The sequence below is a fragment of the Anneissia japonica genome, unplaced genomic scaffold (assembly GCF_011630105.1).
Source record: "Anneissia japonica isolate Jap-2015-1 unplaced genomic scaffold, ASM1163010v1 scaffold426_len1935630_cov189, whole genome shotgun sequence".
Lineage (NCBI taxonomy): Eukaryota > Metazoa > Echinodermata > Crinoidea > Comatulida > Comatulidae > Anneissia > Anneissia japonica.
In genome coordinates, this window is record NW_022713172.1 from 1448390 (window position 1) to 1465983 (window position 17594).

General features: G+C 36.0%; 2 protein-coding genes across 3 annotated transcripts in view; one reads left to right on the forward strand and one right to left on the reverse strand.

Moving 5' to 3' along the window:
• Positions 1 to 291: 291 nt before the first annotated feature.
• On the reverse strand, positions 292 to 11607 carry LOC117108293 (cyclin-dependent kinase 13-like). 2 transcript variants are annotated; one of them, XM_033250272.1, is made up of 8 exons: positions 11523 to 11607; positions 8388 to 8981; positions 7334 to 8208; positions 5991 to 6161; positions 5536 to 5726; positions 2893 to 3248; positions 2043 to 2174; positions 292 to 1923 (listed from the first exon to the last, which is right to left on the reverse strand). In XM_033250272.1, exons 2-8 carry the CDS (start codon positions 8966 to 8968, stop codon positions 1104 to 1106), a joined length of 3126 nt encoding a protein of 1041 aa, XP_033106163.1. In that variant the 5' UTR covers positions 8969 to 8981; positions 11523 to 11607; the 3' UTR covers positions 292 to 1103. The 2 variants fall into 2 exon arrangements, with proteins under 2 accessions (XP_033106163.1, XP_033106162.1); XM_033250271.1 differs by having other exon boundaries at positions 10769 to 11548.
• Positions 11608 to 11618: 11 nt separating this feature from the next.
• The window catches only part of LOC117108294 (GATOR complex protein WDR24-like), a 17249-nt gene continuing 11273 nt past the window's right edge, over positions 11619 to 17594 (forward strand). Inside the window, exons 1-5 of the mRNA XM_033250273.1 lie at positions 11619 to 11773; positions 15653 to 15775; positions 16015 to 16128; positions 16416 to 16600; positions 16758 to 16886. Of these exons, the coding sequence (XP_033106164.1) occupies positions 11749 to 11773; positions 15653 to 15775; positions 16015 to 16128; positions 16416 to 16600; positions 16758 to 16886 (576 nt within the window). The 5' untranslated portion in view covers positions 11619 to 11748. The remainder of the gene's footprint in view (positions 11774 to 15652; positions 15776 to 16014; positions 16129 to 16415; positions 16601 to 16757; positions 16887 to 17594) is intronic.

A 17594-nucleotide genomic window follows, 5' to 3' on the forward strand; every position in this document is an offset into this window, starting at 1 on the left:
TTTAAAGGCCAAAGATTTACTGTCTGGGTATCTGTAAATTAGCAATTGCTTATTTTTTTTATTTTTCAATTTAAATCCGACTCTAATATAGTACAAAGCAAGCAACTGTTATATTGAATTACTGTATATTATTGATTAGCTTAACAGGCATGTTTAGGATGCAGTTGTACTTTATTATAATCAATGTACTGTACTGATTTGTGTGTATCAATTAAAAAGAATATACACAACTCTCACAATTTGAGCTCACCGCCTTAATATTGACAAGTGTAATAAGAAGCAAAAGACAGGTTTCTGTTACAATCATTTATTATACTGTACAAGGAAGTCATTAGGAACGTTTAGCAAAATTAAAAGTCATCTAAAGAACATCGCAGACTTCCCGCTACACATCTTGTTGCTGGTACTGTTTTCAATTTTAAACTTGCTAAGAGCAAAACAGATCCACATACAGAAAAAAAAAATAATGAATCAACATTATTATAATCTACATATATATTTATCATCCAAGTTTTTTTCACATTTACAAAATCACATGAAAGTGGTGAGAGTGTGAAGGCAAATACGGTATGTAGAACCAATAATGAAATTGTAAAGATTAAGGAACATAACAAAATTTAGTGACTTGCAATACTGTACTGTACTGCATTGCTGACAAGCAGCTCAACTCATCCTCTTACATTCTACTTTACAGTATTTGTCCTCTTCATTTATGACATTGAACAATGAAAGCAAAAAAATTCCAGAATTTATTATTAATTAATAAAACAAACTACAGTAAACAATGTTCTATCACTTCAAGAAGTGAATGAAATTCATATTTTGAATCAATTTTTTGAGAAAACTTTCATCAAACATGAATACACTTTAATTTTAAATCATATGATATAAATAGTAAAATTATATTACCACCATCCCCATCTTTTGGTCCAACATGTTGTGCTCAGCAATGCCAACTAACCCCTAGTAATCCCTTACCCTGGTTTTATCTCACTTTGATCTTGTGTGCAAGTACAGCAAGTCAGATGTCTTGCAAAGTACTCTTGGTCACCTCTAAGGTGGTATTACAATAGCCTGGCAACAACACCTTGGCTGTTGCTATATCAGTTATCACCACCTGAGAAGCCAGCAGATTGTTGACTATCATTGGTTGCCTCATTCCTGGATGACATCTTTCTTTGCATTGTCAGCATCTGTATCAAAGCAGCTTTAACACCAGGAGTTGCAACATTGTGGTGGTGATCATCCTCCCTTTCTGGTGAATCAGGAGGTGGTCCCAAGGGTGTGGGAGGCTTCCATGAAGACCTTGACCCACCTTCGCTACCCCCTCCCGACTCTGAGGAAGCACGCGAGCTTCCATAACCTGCTCCATTATTAGAATCATAAGCCCCAGGCCCTACATGACCGAATCTCTCTGATCCAGTGTCTGATTGTCTACTGTTTCTAATAGGACCCTTCCCAGGACTGGAATCGGACTGTGAACTTGGTTGTTCAACTTTTGTTACGACTTTTTCAGACACGGCAGCAGCACTCTTTAACTGTTTGTTTAAGTTCTCTAGCAGTTTAACAGTGGTCTCATCGACCTTCATATTCAATGCCTTCGCTAACTGACGAACATTCATTTCTGGGTGAGTCTGCAGCAATTCAAGAAGTTTAGCGATAGTTTTTTGTGTTGCTTGCTCAGCAGCACTTGCATTTGAATCCTCTTGTGAAGTACCTGGTTGAGGAGTGCCACTTTTAGAGCTGGATACATCTGCATCACTTAACCCTGGTATTGGAATATTATCATCAGATGTAAGACCTAGGCCAGCTTCCTTTCTCTGTTGATGCAGGGACTTGCTATTTGATGTTTGGCCCTGCTGTCGTTCCATTCTCCTCTTCTTCTTGCTCCATAACTCATGACAATCTTGCCATGTTGGTAGACTATAGAAATAAGAGACATCAAATGATAAAAAAACAAAACTCAATTACAAACACCAATACTATCAGTTGTGCTTGATAAAATAAATAATAATAATAACAGGATAATTTGGAGAACTCACTTTGGTGGTGGAATCTTCTTTGGATCAATGGATTTTAACCATTGACATTCAAGTGCGCTGGAGGCTTGGATTCTCTTGCTAGGATCTAGTGTCAGCATCTTATCAAGAAGATCCAGTGCATGATGAGGCAACCTGTGGTAATAACACATATCATGGAAATGTACCATTGAATATGATCAAATAAAAAAAAATCAAAGTAACCACAAGGGCAACATAACACTATTAATTACTACATATACTGTGTTTCTACATACATACCTTATACTTACCGTGTACTTACCACTTTATCTGGACATGTATTATATAGATTTTATATTTACCAATTAACAATGCCTCTTGTTGTCAACCTGTGGCTTGCCACATTGTTCATACTATTATTAATCAAATTTTATTCAATGATGAAACAATAAGGAAAAATGAACCATGTGGTTATACAGAAGCAACAATTAACACATCAAATTAAATGTTGTAGGTGGTAAATTCAAATTGCTATATAACCATTTAAGAACATGTTCATTTACATTAGTGATTGTAAGACTTAAACAACACTTTTTTTGTAGAATTACAGTAGTAGGAAACAAATGAATAATAATATTTTAATAAATAATAATTATATTATTAATAAGTCTATTTTTTATATCTACTTTTTAAATTTCTTATATAAGTAATCATCTGTCTTTGTTGTATTTTTTTTTATAATCTATTTTCATGTAATGTACCTTTTTGACTTATTTTGAATGTACATGTCCTTGTTTTATATACGAATGTATTTAATTGTTTTGACAACTGTTGTAATATCCAATCTATTATAATATGATTGCAATAAAGATGAATTTGAACTGTCACTTACAAAGCATATTCATCCCTGAGTCTGCGCGAGTATTGCTTCTTAGGCTTCATGGTGTGAAAGAATGGCAGTTTAATGACCTCAGGCCAAACAGCGGGGCAAGGTGATCCACAAACTCGACTAATAAGCTCTAATTGAGCAATCTCTTGGTTAGCCTGGAAGATTGGCTTGCGAGTGAATAACTCCCCTAGAATACAGCCACAACTCCAAACGTCGATGGATGGTCCATACCGCTCCTCGCCCAATAACAACTCAGGTGGACGATACCACAAAGTGATTACCTTATTTGTGTATGGACGCGATTTATCATCTGCATGGTAGAGTCGAGCTAGACCAAAATCTGCCAATTTGATTTCACCCTGAAAATAAAGCCAGGAATTTTAGATTATTATTTGTAATTCTACGGGCAACATTTCTACACAGTAACTCACTTCATATCAGTGGCATATCTACATTTGGTAAATAGGGGAAGCAAGTGAGATGCTCTGCCTAACTACAGAGGGGCTTTTGGTGGAAGGGGCTGGTGGTGAGTAGGAGGTGGCCCTGGAAGGGAATAACATGGCCTTGCCCGAAAATGTTGTCAGTTGCTGCCTAGACATGTACAACTGCAGGACACTGTTTTAATAGATCTTTTTTGAGCTGCGATGAGGGTGGGCTGAGCTGGCTGATTGACTAATAGATCTTTTTTGTACGAGCAGCTGTTAGGGCCAATATACTGCCGTCATCTTAGCTTTCGGGATTATGAGAACTGTTATGGAGCTCAGGTTATTCTTGTCCCATTCAATATCAATCAAGCATAAAAATATAGAATATTTGATTTGATCTATTTAATATACTCTATAAAAAATACAAAACACAAACAAACCTTAAAATTGAGAAAAAAGACAATTACAGTATTTCCATAGGTGTCCCCTACATAACTAACATGAAATGAACAATTAAAAAATCTCAGAAAAGATAAAAAAGGCAAACAACAAAATAATGCTTTATAAAAATACAGATTAAGTTCTTAAATTAAAAAAGTAAAAATATACTATACATATACTAACAAACTACTGAGATAAATGGACAATCATAAGTAGACCTAATCTATTGTATCAATGTGCATGTGTCAAGTGTCAAATACTTTAACATTCTTTAGTTAAAAACAATAGTTTCTGTTTAACACTATCTTTTGACTTGTCTATCAAGGTTAACGCAGGTATAAGCATGGGGTGTAAATATTTGAGTAGATTTAATATTTTTATGACACACCAAATTATGCTAGTTGAGGAAACAAAAGAGGCAAGTCTCCATCCTGTCACTGATTGCACTGTTCTTGTAATAACAGTACAGTAAGTCAAGTTTACGTACCCCTTGGTACCAAAGGATGTTTGTATATTGAAATATTTGTATATTAGATCAGGTGTCAGTTTCCACTACCTAGGCCTAGCTATACCATGCCATTGAGCGCCGATAAACTGACGGCGGCGAGGCCTACCACAAACTGACAGTGCAGTAGCATGGTCCACAATGCTAAAGCCTAGCTAAATTTACCTTCGATAAAAATAAATTACTGTAACCGCTGACATTTAACAAAATATTGTTTTAATTCTTATTAAAACTTCTGTATGTTTTATGGAACTTTCTATCGTGTTCTTTCTAGTTTTTAAATCGCTGAACTGTGTTGTGTACATGCATTTCGCGATCATCCAGCTTCACACTCTTGTTTATTCATCATCGTAATCATGTGCGCTCAATCCGACGACTCGTGTTGGTAGTTTGTTGTTCTGGTTAGATAAAATTACACTAATATAAAACTGTATATAAATAAAAAAAAAAATCAATAGTGTATAGCCTAATCTAGGGCCTACCATAGGCCTAAAAACAATGTAAAAAAAGTGTTTGTATAGTAGTACAAAACGTTCCGCAAACTATGCAGTGGCATAACGAGTAATGGGGCGAAAAAGCGTCGCATCTTAAAAATTGATTATGTGAATATCAAAAGTAGCCAGAGGGCCTCCTTCAGAGTAGAATACTGTATAAACAATACCGTATCCTGTAATATATTACTATAGGCCTAACTTGATTTGTATATTTATGAATTCCAGGAGAGACGCTCGGAAATAACCTCCAAGGCATTTTGAGCAATCAATAATTTATTTTTCTTTCTTTTTTTCTTATGAAAAGTTGCTGGGGCTGACTCGGGGGCCCCCAAATCCTCCCCCGGTTATGTCAAGTCTCACTTACCTGTAGAAGAGTGCTGTGCATTAGTATAAGGATCCCTCTGGTCATGTTCATGCTAAAAATATCTTTCTTGATTTTTTAACTTAGTTAATGGAAAAAAAATATCCATCCTAATTGTTGCCATTCGGTGGATGGGACGCGGTTATACCTGAAATGTTTACGGGCCCAGTTCCACAAGTTTGTGAAATGTTGCTGTAGTGCCATTTACTGAGCGTAAACAAATATAGTAACTACTGTACTAGAGATTTCAGATTTCTAAGCAATTTGTAGCGCGAGTGTTGCTCACTACTTCTCAGACACAGATAACATTTTCTCTGTGCAAGGCTACGATTTTACTACAAAATGTAAAATAAGTAATTGATGTGCTGATATATATAATTTTTTTAAAAAAACAAAAACTAAACAAATTCCTAAACATACCTTATTATTTAATAATATATTAGAACATTTGATATCCCTGTGTAAAAAATTCTTCTTGTGGCAGTAGGCTAAGCCATCTAGTAGTTGCTTCATGTAGCTACGTATATGCTCCTCGTGAAAGTTGACCAGACCCGACTCAAGGAGGCCCATCAGATCATGGTCCATGTATTCAAATACTAAGTAGAAGGCACCTGAAAGAATGTAAATGGTATCTAGAGACAGAAAGCAATATATCCTAGGAAAATTGGTTATTATTTCAACATTGTTCGCCCCTAGGCCAACATAGTAAGCGATCAAATAGAAAAAAAAGAATGAATATATTACGTAAATGAGGTGTGCCCACTGCTAGAGAAGCCTAATTGCACTATCACTTATGTGGAGAATAAAAAAACAAAACACATTGTGGTGTGGACATCCTAGTACATAAAGTTGAACTGATGGCAGCAGATTCCTACCTTTATCTTTTCTAAAATCCAATGCATCTTGCTTGTCTGTTACAATCTCTCGGAGGTTCACAATGCTTGGATGGTTTAATTGTCGCAAGATTTTGATCTCTCGTATTGCTGTGATTGGGAATCCTTCCTTCTCATTGTCTAATCGCACCTTCTTCAAAGCCACCATCTCACCTGTTAAGATCAAATAATTATTCTTCAAACTTTGATTTGGTTTAAAAGGGCTATCCCCTGGATTCACTCACGACCTAGTAGATACCAAAATCTGAATGCATACCAGTGCATCAATGCCAGGACATCAAGTACCAGTATTCTTTTTTACCTAGACCAATAACAAATTGGAACGAGCTACAGTATCCCAATCCCTAACTTTCTTACCTATGAGCAATTTAAATCAGTGATTCAACTTAATTCCAAGTCATCAAGGGAAAACACACAGCTGCACCCCAGGGCTTCATGGATCAGTGTTATCAGTTGCCATGCTAAACAATGAAGATGCAGATGTGGTGTAATAAAGAGTCTAAGGTCACTGGATAAGGCTTCTTCAGGGTCCTACCACCTTGGGGGATATGCACTGACCGTTTTGGTGTATTTGACATTTTAAGGAAGTATTTTTATGGGGTATTTTTTAGTGTTCAGGTATCATATTGGGAAAAAATGCTGATAAATGTGCACGTGGCCCAGTAAGGCCCGAGGCCCATGGCTATAGCGAGTGAGTGTTCTTATTGTAGCTGTTACGCCACTGCCTGGACTCTACCAGGGTTCCTAGGAGCCTCTGGCTCTTATAGGATTCAATCCTGAGATTTAGATCATAAGCTGTTTCTAATTCCAAGCATTGAACACTTTGATTATTGGTAACAAAAATGTACCGCAGGCTTATACCTAAATTGGTCTCTGCCAGACCTGGCAATTTTGGTAGCCACAATTGGGTGGTAAAATATGGGTTGCCAAGTTTCAAATAATAAAACCATGAATTAAATGCAAATAAAATGAATAAAATAAGCAAGTGTCTAGTGATTTCTGAGCTGATGTTTAACAACCAACTCACAACATGTACCCAACTATATATTACAATATTTGAAAACTGAATTTGGAGATACAGAAATTAAAAAAATTATGTCATTAGTCAATATTTATTAAATTTAAATTATCATTTATATAATTAAATTCCATGGTTTTTTACCTTCCTTTAATTTTTTGAATATGAATTAATATTATGTTTTAGCAAATCTGGATGCATTGGGAAATTAATTCTTTAATTGTATTTAAAGAGCTTTGCAAAATAAAGAAATATTTATATTGTATAATAAAAAAAAAAACCCAAAGTAATTAAAGTTACAAATTACCTTTATCTTTATCTTTTGCCTTGTACACCTGACCATAGGTACCTTCACCCACTGGAGCAATGATATTGAACACATCAACACATCTCTCTCCCCAGTCTGCCTCCTTTGCTGCCCTCATTTCTCTTTGTTCCTTGCGATTCCTAAATGCTGGTACAGCTTCTTTCTTTACCTTCAACTTGGGAGGACTAATGCTAATCGGTTTTTTAACTCTTTCTTTGGACTTAGAATTAGAAGAATGATCTTTTAGATTTCTATCTGGGGTTCCTGGTGCAGATGGAGGGAGGGGAAGTCTCATAACCCTACTGACATGCTTTTCATCTTTCATTCGTTTTATTGGTTTTGGTTCTTCTGGGGATGATGGTGTATGTTCTTTTTCTCCGATGACTGGTGGGAAAGGCAGTACGGGTAATGTGGGTACACGCCCACTTGGTGGTGCCTTTATTGTTGGTTTTGATTGACCTACATCCTTTGGTATTTCTTCCTTTTTAACATCTTTTGTAATGGTGAGGTTCTCTACTTGTCTTCCTGTACCACTTACAACAACCTTGTTGGTTTCTCCATCTGTCTTATGCACCTTTCTATCCAATGTTGGTGACTCAGGTTTACGGTCATTTTTAATTGTAACTTCGATTGGGGCACATGTTTCTGTGTATTTATAATCAGGCTTTTCCACAAATGCCTTTTTTGGTGATTTTTGATCTCCACTATTTTTTGGTAGTGGTTTTATGTGACTTTTTTCCTTTTTTTTCCTTGTCCTGACCAATTCAGCTGCTAAATTTGATGCATAATCACCATCTGGGCTTCTACGGCGAGGTTTGGAAGGCGACCTGGATCGGGAATGGTAAGACCCATGATTTGTCCTGCTACGTCTAGAGCTGTGAATGAGAATGTTTAGCATCCAAAGAAAAGTCAAATGCAAGACAATGCAAACCAATAGATATCAATTATATATAAATGATAATTTTTAATGCATGTTGCTTCATCAATATTAAACACAATGAATATTGTAGCTAATAAAAATCCTGAAAGAAATGACTGTTAGTAAGTTTCTTACCTGTCCGAAATCCTCGGTGATTCTGGGCTTCTTCGTCGAGGACTAGGGGAACGCCCTATATGGTATGCATTTGGTGAACGTCTCGATCTTGGAGGTGGACTCGGACTACGGCGTAATCTTCTGTTAGGCTCGTATCGCCTTTCATTTGTAGCCTTTGGTCTGTAAGCTCGTGGCTGCTGTTCTGGAGACGGACTGTACCGGTATGCCCGTGGAGGTTCTGCTGGAGACAACTTCCTCTTTGATGAGGAGGATGGTCTTGAACGATGCGGTTGATGAGTACTTTTGCCTTTTGCCTGACTGAGTTTATGCATTTGTATAAGGGTTCCAGGCGATAAACTTCCTCTACGTGAGCGAGACCTCTCTCTCTTTGGAGATGTAGGCACTGGAGAGTTTTGCCATGAGAAGTTCTCATCTTCGCTACTGATGTCATCATACTCAACTAATTTGGCAACCTTTTGGGACTCCTTGTCTTTTTTATTGCGTTTCTTGTGCTTTTTGTGTTTTGATGAAGAACCAGCAGGGCTAGGCCGATGATGTGGACTACGGCTTCTATGCCGGTTACCACTTCGAGAACTTGGCATTTTTTATTATTTCCTGTGAATGAAACAAAAATTGAAAAATTAATTTACAGTAAATAAATTTAAGCATGTTACCGTATACCAATAATATTATCTTCATTATGGTACAGGTATATAGAGCAACTAAAATTTTAGTACAACATACAGTATAAAAACACATTGAAGTTTTAGCCCTATGACAAAGGTTAACAGGAGGTTCTGTTGGTACAGTTGGCATTGTATCATATAGCATTATAGTTTGTTATTCTATTTCACCAGTGAAAAAAGTTTATTATAATTAAAAAAAAAACAAATATCTGTAAATTTGAATTACATCAAGTAATAGTGGGAATTTAGGGTATTTACAAGATTTCTGATTTTTTTTTTCCTGACAAGACCAAACAATACCACATATTTGCATGGATAATGAAATATGCCTAAAATATTCTACTGTAATCCTTAGTATAAACAAATATGTTTATTTTTAATTTAATTTTTAGGCACATTGACCAAGGATAACCCAAGAGCAATCATAATCACTTTACTATGTGAAAATCCTTTAATAAGACTGTACCCCTTGATACTCAACATTAAACTCGTAAACAAAGTCTCATTTTGAGGCTCAGTGAGTGTACTGTATAGTAGCTTTCGGTTATGAAAAAAAAAATCCCCAACCAACCAAAATCAAAGAACCTGGTATTGGACTGACAGTTCCATTTCAACATGGGGTAATTTCTTTAGCAATAAAATTTAACCCAAAATACTATGTAATTTAGGTATTTTATTAATATTGACACAAGACTAAAAAAGTGCCAACTAGGTATTGGAGGCATTGCAAATTATCCCAAAGCATTAACAATTTTTGTTTTTTATTTTAATATTTTCTAAATATACCGACACAAAACATTGAGAAGGCATTTTTTGTAAAGAAAATTATCATGGTCCGGCATAAATTGCTTTTACACAGGGTTTACAAATGCCATTTATGGGCTTCTTCTTTACTTAATTACATCTACATTAAAATCCTAAATTATCAACAATGCATTCTGGTTTTAAAAAGAATCTAGTTAACTAAATGCCTATAGTTCCAAGTTCAAATTGAAGTTAATAAAATCATAATTTACTATCGTTAAAGATCAGATTGTACCTATATAAATCCTGTGGCAATATAATGCCCTAACAAAATGTATACTGGACTTCTATAAAAACTACACAAATCTCATAGCTTCAAAAATCTGATACTAATATTCATATTTTATCAAATTAATAAAACTTCAAAATCACATTCAAAAACACACGAGACACAGACAAATTGGTTAAAATAGCATGTGACATTGGCTAGCTGAGGCTACTACCGAAGTACTACAGTACTACTACAGCATTAAACTTTACCTACTACTGTATCTAAACAAAATCCTAAAAATAAGTTTGAAATATAATGAACACTACTTAAAGAAAATCTTTTGCGACCACTAAAGAGGGTTAGGGACTACTACTAGGCCTACATTTATTCAAAACAATTAGGTTAGGATCTATACTGTAAAGTATGTTATTTGCACAGGGGATGCATAAAAAAACTATTATTTGCGCAGGAAGATAAGTACGCAGAATCATAAATCTGCTGCTCGACTTTGAAATGCACAGATGGATTAATTTCTTCTATCTCTAGATCTTAATTTCACAAGGGGTTTGTATTCCCTACACACACACACAGGGCCTATTTTACAGCCTAGCCTAGGCCCTATGCCTCATATAGGTCAGCATTATTTATACAATTTAGGGCCTAGGCTAACTGAAAGAATTATTTCCTTGAAAATTAACTACCTATTAAAAGTGACTGCGTCTCTCAAAAATGTTCCAGTTGATCGGTTGAAATGAAAAGTACATCTGTATTTTTAACAGTTTTTTTTACAAATAATAAGATGCTTGATTGTCTGCAAATAAATTGTTCTTCTTTCTCTAATTTCACTGTCCTGCCTCCGGATCAGCTTTCAAGATTTAAACACTGTATGCAATGACATCATCCAAAAAATAGCCTCTTGTTTGAGTGAGCAAATTTGAAGTCTTCACTGAATTAAAACAACATAAGGCGAGGCTTAGAAATTGAAGTCCGATCTCTCATGGGCCTTGTTCAATAGGTTCTTACCACCACCGACGCCCTACCTCAGGCTATGTGACGTAGCCGATGCTAGGCTAGGCCCTTTCGAAAGCTGCTGGGCTGCACCAAGCAATTCTTCCATATAAAATATTCCAAATTATTAATCCAGAACTAATTGTAAAGTATTCTGTGAAATCAATTCACATTAGCGGAGCTGCATGCAAATCTAAAATTGTGCACATTTTTCGGATCAAAATCCATTCGATTTTCATCGACACAAGAACAAAAATCCGGTCGTTTCCGAGAACACAAATTTGTCGACTAAAGAGATCCTGATTTCTTCTTCAGAATACAATAAATATAAAGACAACGTGTATCCAATCGTATTCCAGTATGTTGATTGTTCATAGTGAATCAGTTACATATCAAATTTATTACTGATTTTCGTGATAAATTTAGATTGTGTTTCTTTAATTTTACCTTCAAAAATTTACTCATCATCAGCCAAAATGGAACTGAAGAGACTGATGGGAAGGATGAAATATCGATGACGTAAATCACATGGTTCCCGGGGTGTGCATATCAAATCGCGCTGGATGCAACACAGAGTGATGGCAGTGTTGTTGTAGAAAGAAAGTATCGCTGGCAAATTTACAGTGGGGCTAGGCCTAGGCTAGGCCTGATTTGTTTTTGAAAATTTTTAAAAATGTCAAGGACTGTGCAAGAAAGAGGTATTATGTCTTACCTATTTTGTATTGTATTTGTGTTCACTGTTAGCGCTAAGCTAGTACAGGCCTAGCTCTAGGCCTAAATTAAAGCTAGCCAGCCTAACTAACTAGGGGGGCCCTGAACCCTGAAGGGTAGGCTGAAGCAGGCCCTCTCTAGGCCTAGGTAGGCAGGCCTGCCTAGAGGCCTAGGCTAGCTAGGCGGATCTGTTGCCTGGTCCTAGGACTAGCGAGTGTAGATCATGCTAGTTTATCTTAGTATCTTAGTATCTAGCCTAAGCTGTAGGAAGGCCTAGTCCTAGTCTAGGTTCTAGTTTCACACTTTGTCAGGTACTGGCTAGGGGCTACCTGTAGGCTAGGCCTAACCATCTAATAAGGCAGGCCTAGCCGGCACAGCCTCAATAAATCACTGACTGAAATGTCATTGCCAATAGCACTTCATACATTTGCAAATTGTACACTGGAATATGGCCCTGTTTTTTTGCTCATTTCGAGTCGCTGATCTTATTTCAAAGTCTTTTCAAACTGAGTGTGCAGCAAACTGCGCAATGTTTCTTTCAGCAACTATCATAAAATGTGACATTTAAATTTATTTATTGATGATATTGATGTTAACTTATTATTAGATTATGATTCAACATAATAAATGTTTTTGGATACGAAAATTTGCAGCTACTGTAATATAAAAGTTAGGCTATGTGTGTGTGGGACACGGACGGTTGCTATTACTGGAAAATATAAGAATAAAAATTACATTAATAATATTATTATTATTTATTACCACTTACTCACCCACCGTCTCCCCTTCTCTCCGCACAACACGATCCACGCAATATCCACATGACCCCAACAATTCTACGTGTCAATAAAAAGCCCTCCATCCCGCTGGTCACAGAGCAACCTATTTTTAACACAAGAATATATACTGTAGTAAAATAGTATCAAAAAGTGCAAATCCTGAAAAAAGTGCTACCCCTGCTCAGTTTGCAAATTGTCCGCACATTTTAAAAATGTGCAACAATCTCCTTGCACAGTTTGTAAACTGTGCAGGATCTTGCACAGTTTTCAAATTGTGCAAAGAAATCCTTGCACATTTTGCAAATTGAGCAAGATTTCCTTGCACAGTTTTCAAACTGAAGAGCTTGCACAATTTGCAAATTGTGCAATGTCTTTAATAACACGAAATACACAATGTTTTTTGCACCACACCTTTAGGCTGCTATGACCAAGAGGAAACAGTCATTTAGTAACTGTAGGGAACTGTACAGAACTTAGCTTTTACTATGAAGGAATGGGAATTCGGAACTGATCAATGCGCAAGCGCAGTTACCAAACAACGTCCGTGAAATATGTAAAAAACTCAGTGAGCATGCGCTTGGAAATGTTAGACAGCCAGTGAGCATGTGCACCGAGTAATTGACGTTGAGCCATGTCAAGCATGCTTAGTTACAGTTGTAAACCAATTTTACCTGAAGGCTATTATTTTAATGTTTATGTGTCATTATAAAACAAATGCACTGAACATGATATTGATCATCCTCAAGAATACATTAATTTATTAAGTTTGCAAATACAAACCAGTCATAAGTTAATGATGTTGTGGCATTTTTTTTATAGATAATATTTCTTGTTAGTTTTATCTTTTTATATTTAACCCATTTTTTAAAAACCTGGATCCAAATTTCGACTGTATCATGTTGTATTGTTGACAATAAATATTCCTTTGTTCAAAGCAAACGATAAGATCAGGACACTGAATACATGTGTAAGCGTAGGATCAGTCTCCTTATTCTTAAATATTTTTCAAACTTTAGTATGTGCTCGAGCCTCTCTAGTTTATATAGTTTTGCATTGCATCAGCCCTTGCAATTTTCATAAAATAAGCATCATAATTAGTTGATCTTCATCTGATAATTTAATTGCATAATGTTTAAATGGATTATATATGTATTTTGCATGTAATGTTTTACAATTTCTGTTTCTGTATTTCTGTACAGTACTGATCATTTTTTTCATTTCTTGTCCTCCATTAGCCTTTCTGACTCCCATTTTTGGATTTTCAAATTTTTGTCTTCCTCGGTCTCCAACATTTTTCTCCCACTATTTATAATGTTTGTACACATTTTTGCCACTAGAGCCTCTAATTATGTGTCCTGCAAATTTTATTCTCCTTTGCAGCTCTGTTGACATATACAAATCCAATTGGAAAAGGACGCTCTCTCTTGATGCCACCATTGCTGGGAATCGTTTTATTTATTAATTCCTTAGTGACCTTAGGTCACAGTGGAACTATTGGGATGATACAGATGTGAAACGTGTGTGTGAGATGTATGGGCACAACATGTTGGTATGTTTGTAAACAAATAGGCTCCTAAACGGTGCTTCGCGGCGGGTATACAGTGTGTCCCATAGTTTTTGGTGGACATGTAATTGTGCAAGAAATGTTTGTTTTTTCGGTTAGATAAAAAATGTAATCGCTGTACACGATAAAACATACCCACTACGACCATTTTAAGTTGCTTTTAGGGCAAATTTTGATTTTTGCGCATGCATTAGAAAAAGTTTGCGACATTTTGTTTTTATCGTGAGAACATCAGCAGTAGACATAGAACAATATACCTCCATGTTCAAACTAATTACAAGTTCATTATGTATACTAAACCACACATTCAAATCAGTAGGTTTTAACAATCGTATGTGCTATTCAAATATGTGTATGAATTAAATGTAATAGCCCACGAAATTAGGACAAAAACCCATACACGTCGGCAGTTCTTTCTTTCGCAACGCTAGCCTAGCTAGGCCAAGGCTGGGTGGTCTAATCAGAGAGAACGTAATGGGCCTGGCCTAGCTAGGGTTATGTGGTTAATTTGTTAATAAAGGCAAAAAAAAAATATACTTGTTGAGCGTCCCCACCCGACCCTGGTTTTTGGGACCCTCAGTACATACAATTAAAAACAAAAGAATAAAAATTAAATCTGTCTGCTGATTGTCAGTGGCAGCCTGAATGGATCCTCATTAAAAAAGCGATCTGTTGGGTCCGTGCCTTCGTTGTCGCTTTACCGTCACACACAATGAGTATTCGGCTGTAGTAATTTCTTATTCACTCCTACAAGTTTTTCTTGGTTTGTGATTTTGCTCAACTAATTTTCTCAGAATTCTTCTGAAGAACCACATCTCAAAGGCTTACGATAAATCCTCAAATAAGTGCCGCGGTGCTTATAACATTTTATAGGCACGAGTGTGGCGCTTATTCAAGAGCAGCGCTTATTAAAAAAAAATTGGCATGGTGCTTTCCATGCCTGTTTCAATCTTACCTATCTCACGTATTCCTGTAGTTTGGTAGGCATACCATAGGCCCCACATCATCGTAAAACGATTATAAAGATATGCTTTTGTCTTCATTGTGTAATTTATTCATTTGAACACTATAATTGTATTTAAAACCCGCTGTCTCAAATTGTTTCATTACACACAGCATAATATGTACTCTCAATTAAGCACCGCAGCACTAATTAGAAATAATATAATCTCAAATAAACGCTGAGCTTATTCAAGAATTTACAGTATGCACATTTCTGTACATAACAATGGCTTTATAATGAAGTAAATTAACGCTGAGCTTATTCAAGGATTTACAGTATGCACATTTCTGTACATAACAATGGCTTTATAATGAAGTAAATAAACGCTGAGCTTATTCAAGGATTTACAGTATGCACATTTCTGTACATAACAATGGCTTTATAATGAAGTAAATAAATAAATCCTAAATTCTGTACATAACAATGGCTTTATAATGAAGTAAATATTTATGTTTATGTCATCTTGATATGTACACTGCATACTTAACTGTATATTTAAATTTAATTTTTTTTTATACAGCGCTGGAGTCAAGTGCCACAAGACGGCTACAACTGAAACTTGAGCACCCAGTTCAAGGTATCAATGCTCTTGACTTACAGGCGTCTGGTGATAAAAATCAAGTAGTAATTGCTGGAAGAAATGGTAAGGAACATCCAAATAAACACTTTCTAATCCTTAGGCCTCAAAAATAGACTTGGTTGATACAGCATCAAGGACACCAATGATTTGCCGCCTACTTCCCAAACGTCATAATAAAGAGTGCTAAGATATTTTAGCATTACCTGTACCTTTAACAGGTTTCATGTTTATCACAACTCTATTAAGTTTGAAGATATTTGCATATGGAAAGTACTGTATTAAATGTTTGTGTTTATTTTCAGTATTCAAAATTTTCAAACTTGAGGACCATAGTTTCATAGAAAAACTGGATTTGAGAGTTGGCAAAATAAACTTGAATCTAAGCTGTACTGACGTGGTATGGCATCCGTCACAAGGTATTTATATACATTGCCATGATGCAGCATTTTAAAATTCGCATGCCGGCCACTCACTGTGCCGTACGACCATCGCATGACGAATCCAAGACCGACGATGTGACGCAAACTGTTGGTTGTTGGTGGCAGCCTGAATGGATTGTCATTAAAAACAATTTGTTGCGCATGTGTCATCGCGTTTTGGGGCGTAGTGAGTGTCCGGCTGTGCTATAAAATAAATATGTTTCAGTATCACTCAAATTCTGAAAAACCTATGTAATGCAGTGGCTTTGTGTTTACTGCTTCAGCAAATATATTGGCAAGCTGTGCAACAAATGGTGCTGTTGTTACGTGGAACCTAGATCATATGCGCAGGTCCAAGCAGGATAAAGTTTTTACTGACCACTCACAAACTGCAACCAAAGTATGTTTTCATCCCAAAGAACCAAACATTCTTTTTAGTGGATCTAATGACCAAACAGTGCGAACTTTTGTAAGTTGAGCCTATAAATTTTTTTTTTTTCTGAAAATTACCCAATAGTCAAGAATCCATACAAAATTGCTATCTGTCTATTCATGTTATAGTATGACTTTGGTATACATATATATTTTTTATATATATTTTTTATACTTTAATTCTCATCATACAGGATTTACGTCAGCCATTAGAAAGTGCCTGCGTTTCTGTTTTTAAAGTTCAAGATCGTGTTCGATATGTAGAATATGACCCTCACAACTACTTCACCTTTGCCTCAGCAACAGACACAGGCAACCTATTGGTAATGTTTTTCTATCTTAATATAATGAAACGTTTTATATTGCTAATACAGTAGAACCTTGTGTTTTACGTACCTCAGAGTTATACGAACCCTCAGTTTTACGTGCGGACGATGACGTCATCAAAAACCCCCAAAATACTTAAAACAAACGACCCTTTTCATTGCCACCATAATGTAAAAAGAGATTTGTTAGTTTCTGTCTGTCTATTATTTCAGTACTATAAAAATGAACAAACCATATGCAAAGTATTTGCATTCAACAGCAATGTTGCTTGTGTCTAATAACCTCGCTGTTATAATCTAAAACCATGTGGACCGAGCGAGATGAACAACTACCGTCGGTGCTCAAAATAATTTCTTTTCTAGCTTCATGTAAAAAACTTGTCTAATTAAATTTTCTACATGAAGTTTACTAAGCTGGGTAGGCATAATTGTGCATACGAACGCTAGTCCAGTGCTGCAGTGCACATGCTTTTAGTTTGTCTCAGCAGGCCCAGCTCTTAATTCGAGAGACAACAAAATTAATTGAAAGCTAAAAATTAAATGTACACAGCAAGCAATTCTGATATTGCATATTATTATTGCTGCGAAGCAGCCAATTCATATTCTTGACAGCAATTTGACCTCTGAAAGGTCATTGTTTGTCAAAAAACGAGTGCCTAAGACGACTGAAAAGCGGAGTTTCGTTCTGCCGGGTAAAATCAATTA

What these genes read in the sequence shown, in the direction of transcription:
- LOC117108293 (XM_033250272.1), bottom strand. Translation starts at nt 8,968, where the DNA reads ATGCCAAGTTCTCGAAGTGGTAACCGGCATAGAAGCCGTAGTCCACAT. An exon ending in TCACCGAGGATTTCGGACAG is followed by an intron (nt 8,209 to 8,387) that starts GTAAGAAACTTA and finishes TCTCATTCACAG; the next exon opens with CTCTAGACGTAGCAGGACAA. An exon ending in ATATATTATTAAATAATAAG is followed by an intron (nt 3,249 to 5,535) that starts GTATGTTTAGGA and finishes CTTTATTTTCAG; the next exon opens with GGTGAAATCAAATTGGCAGA.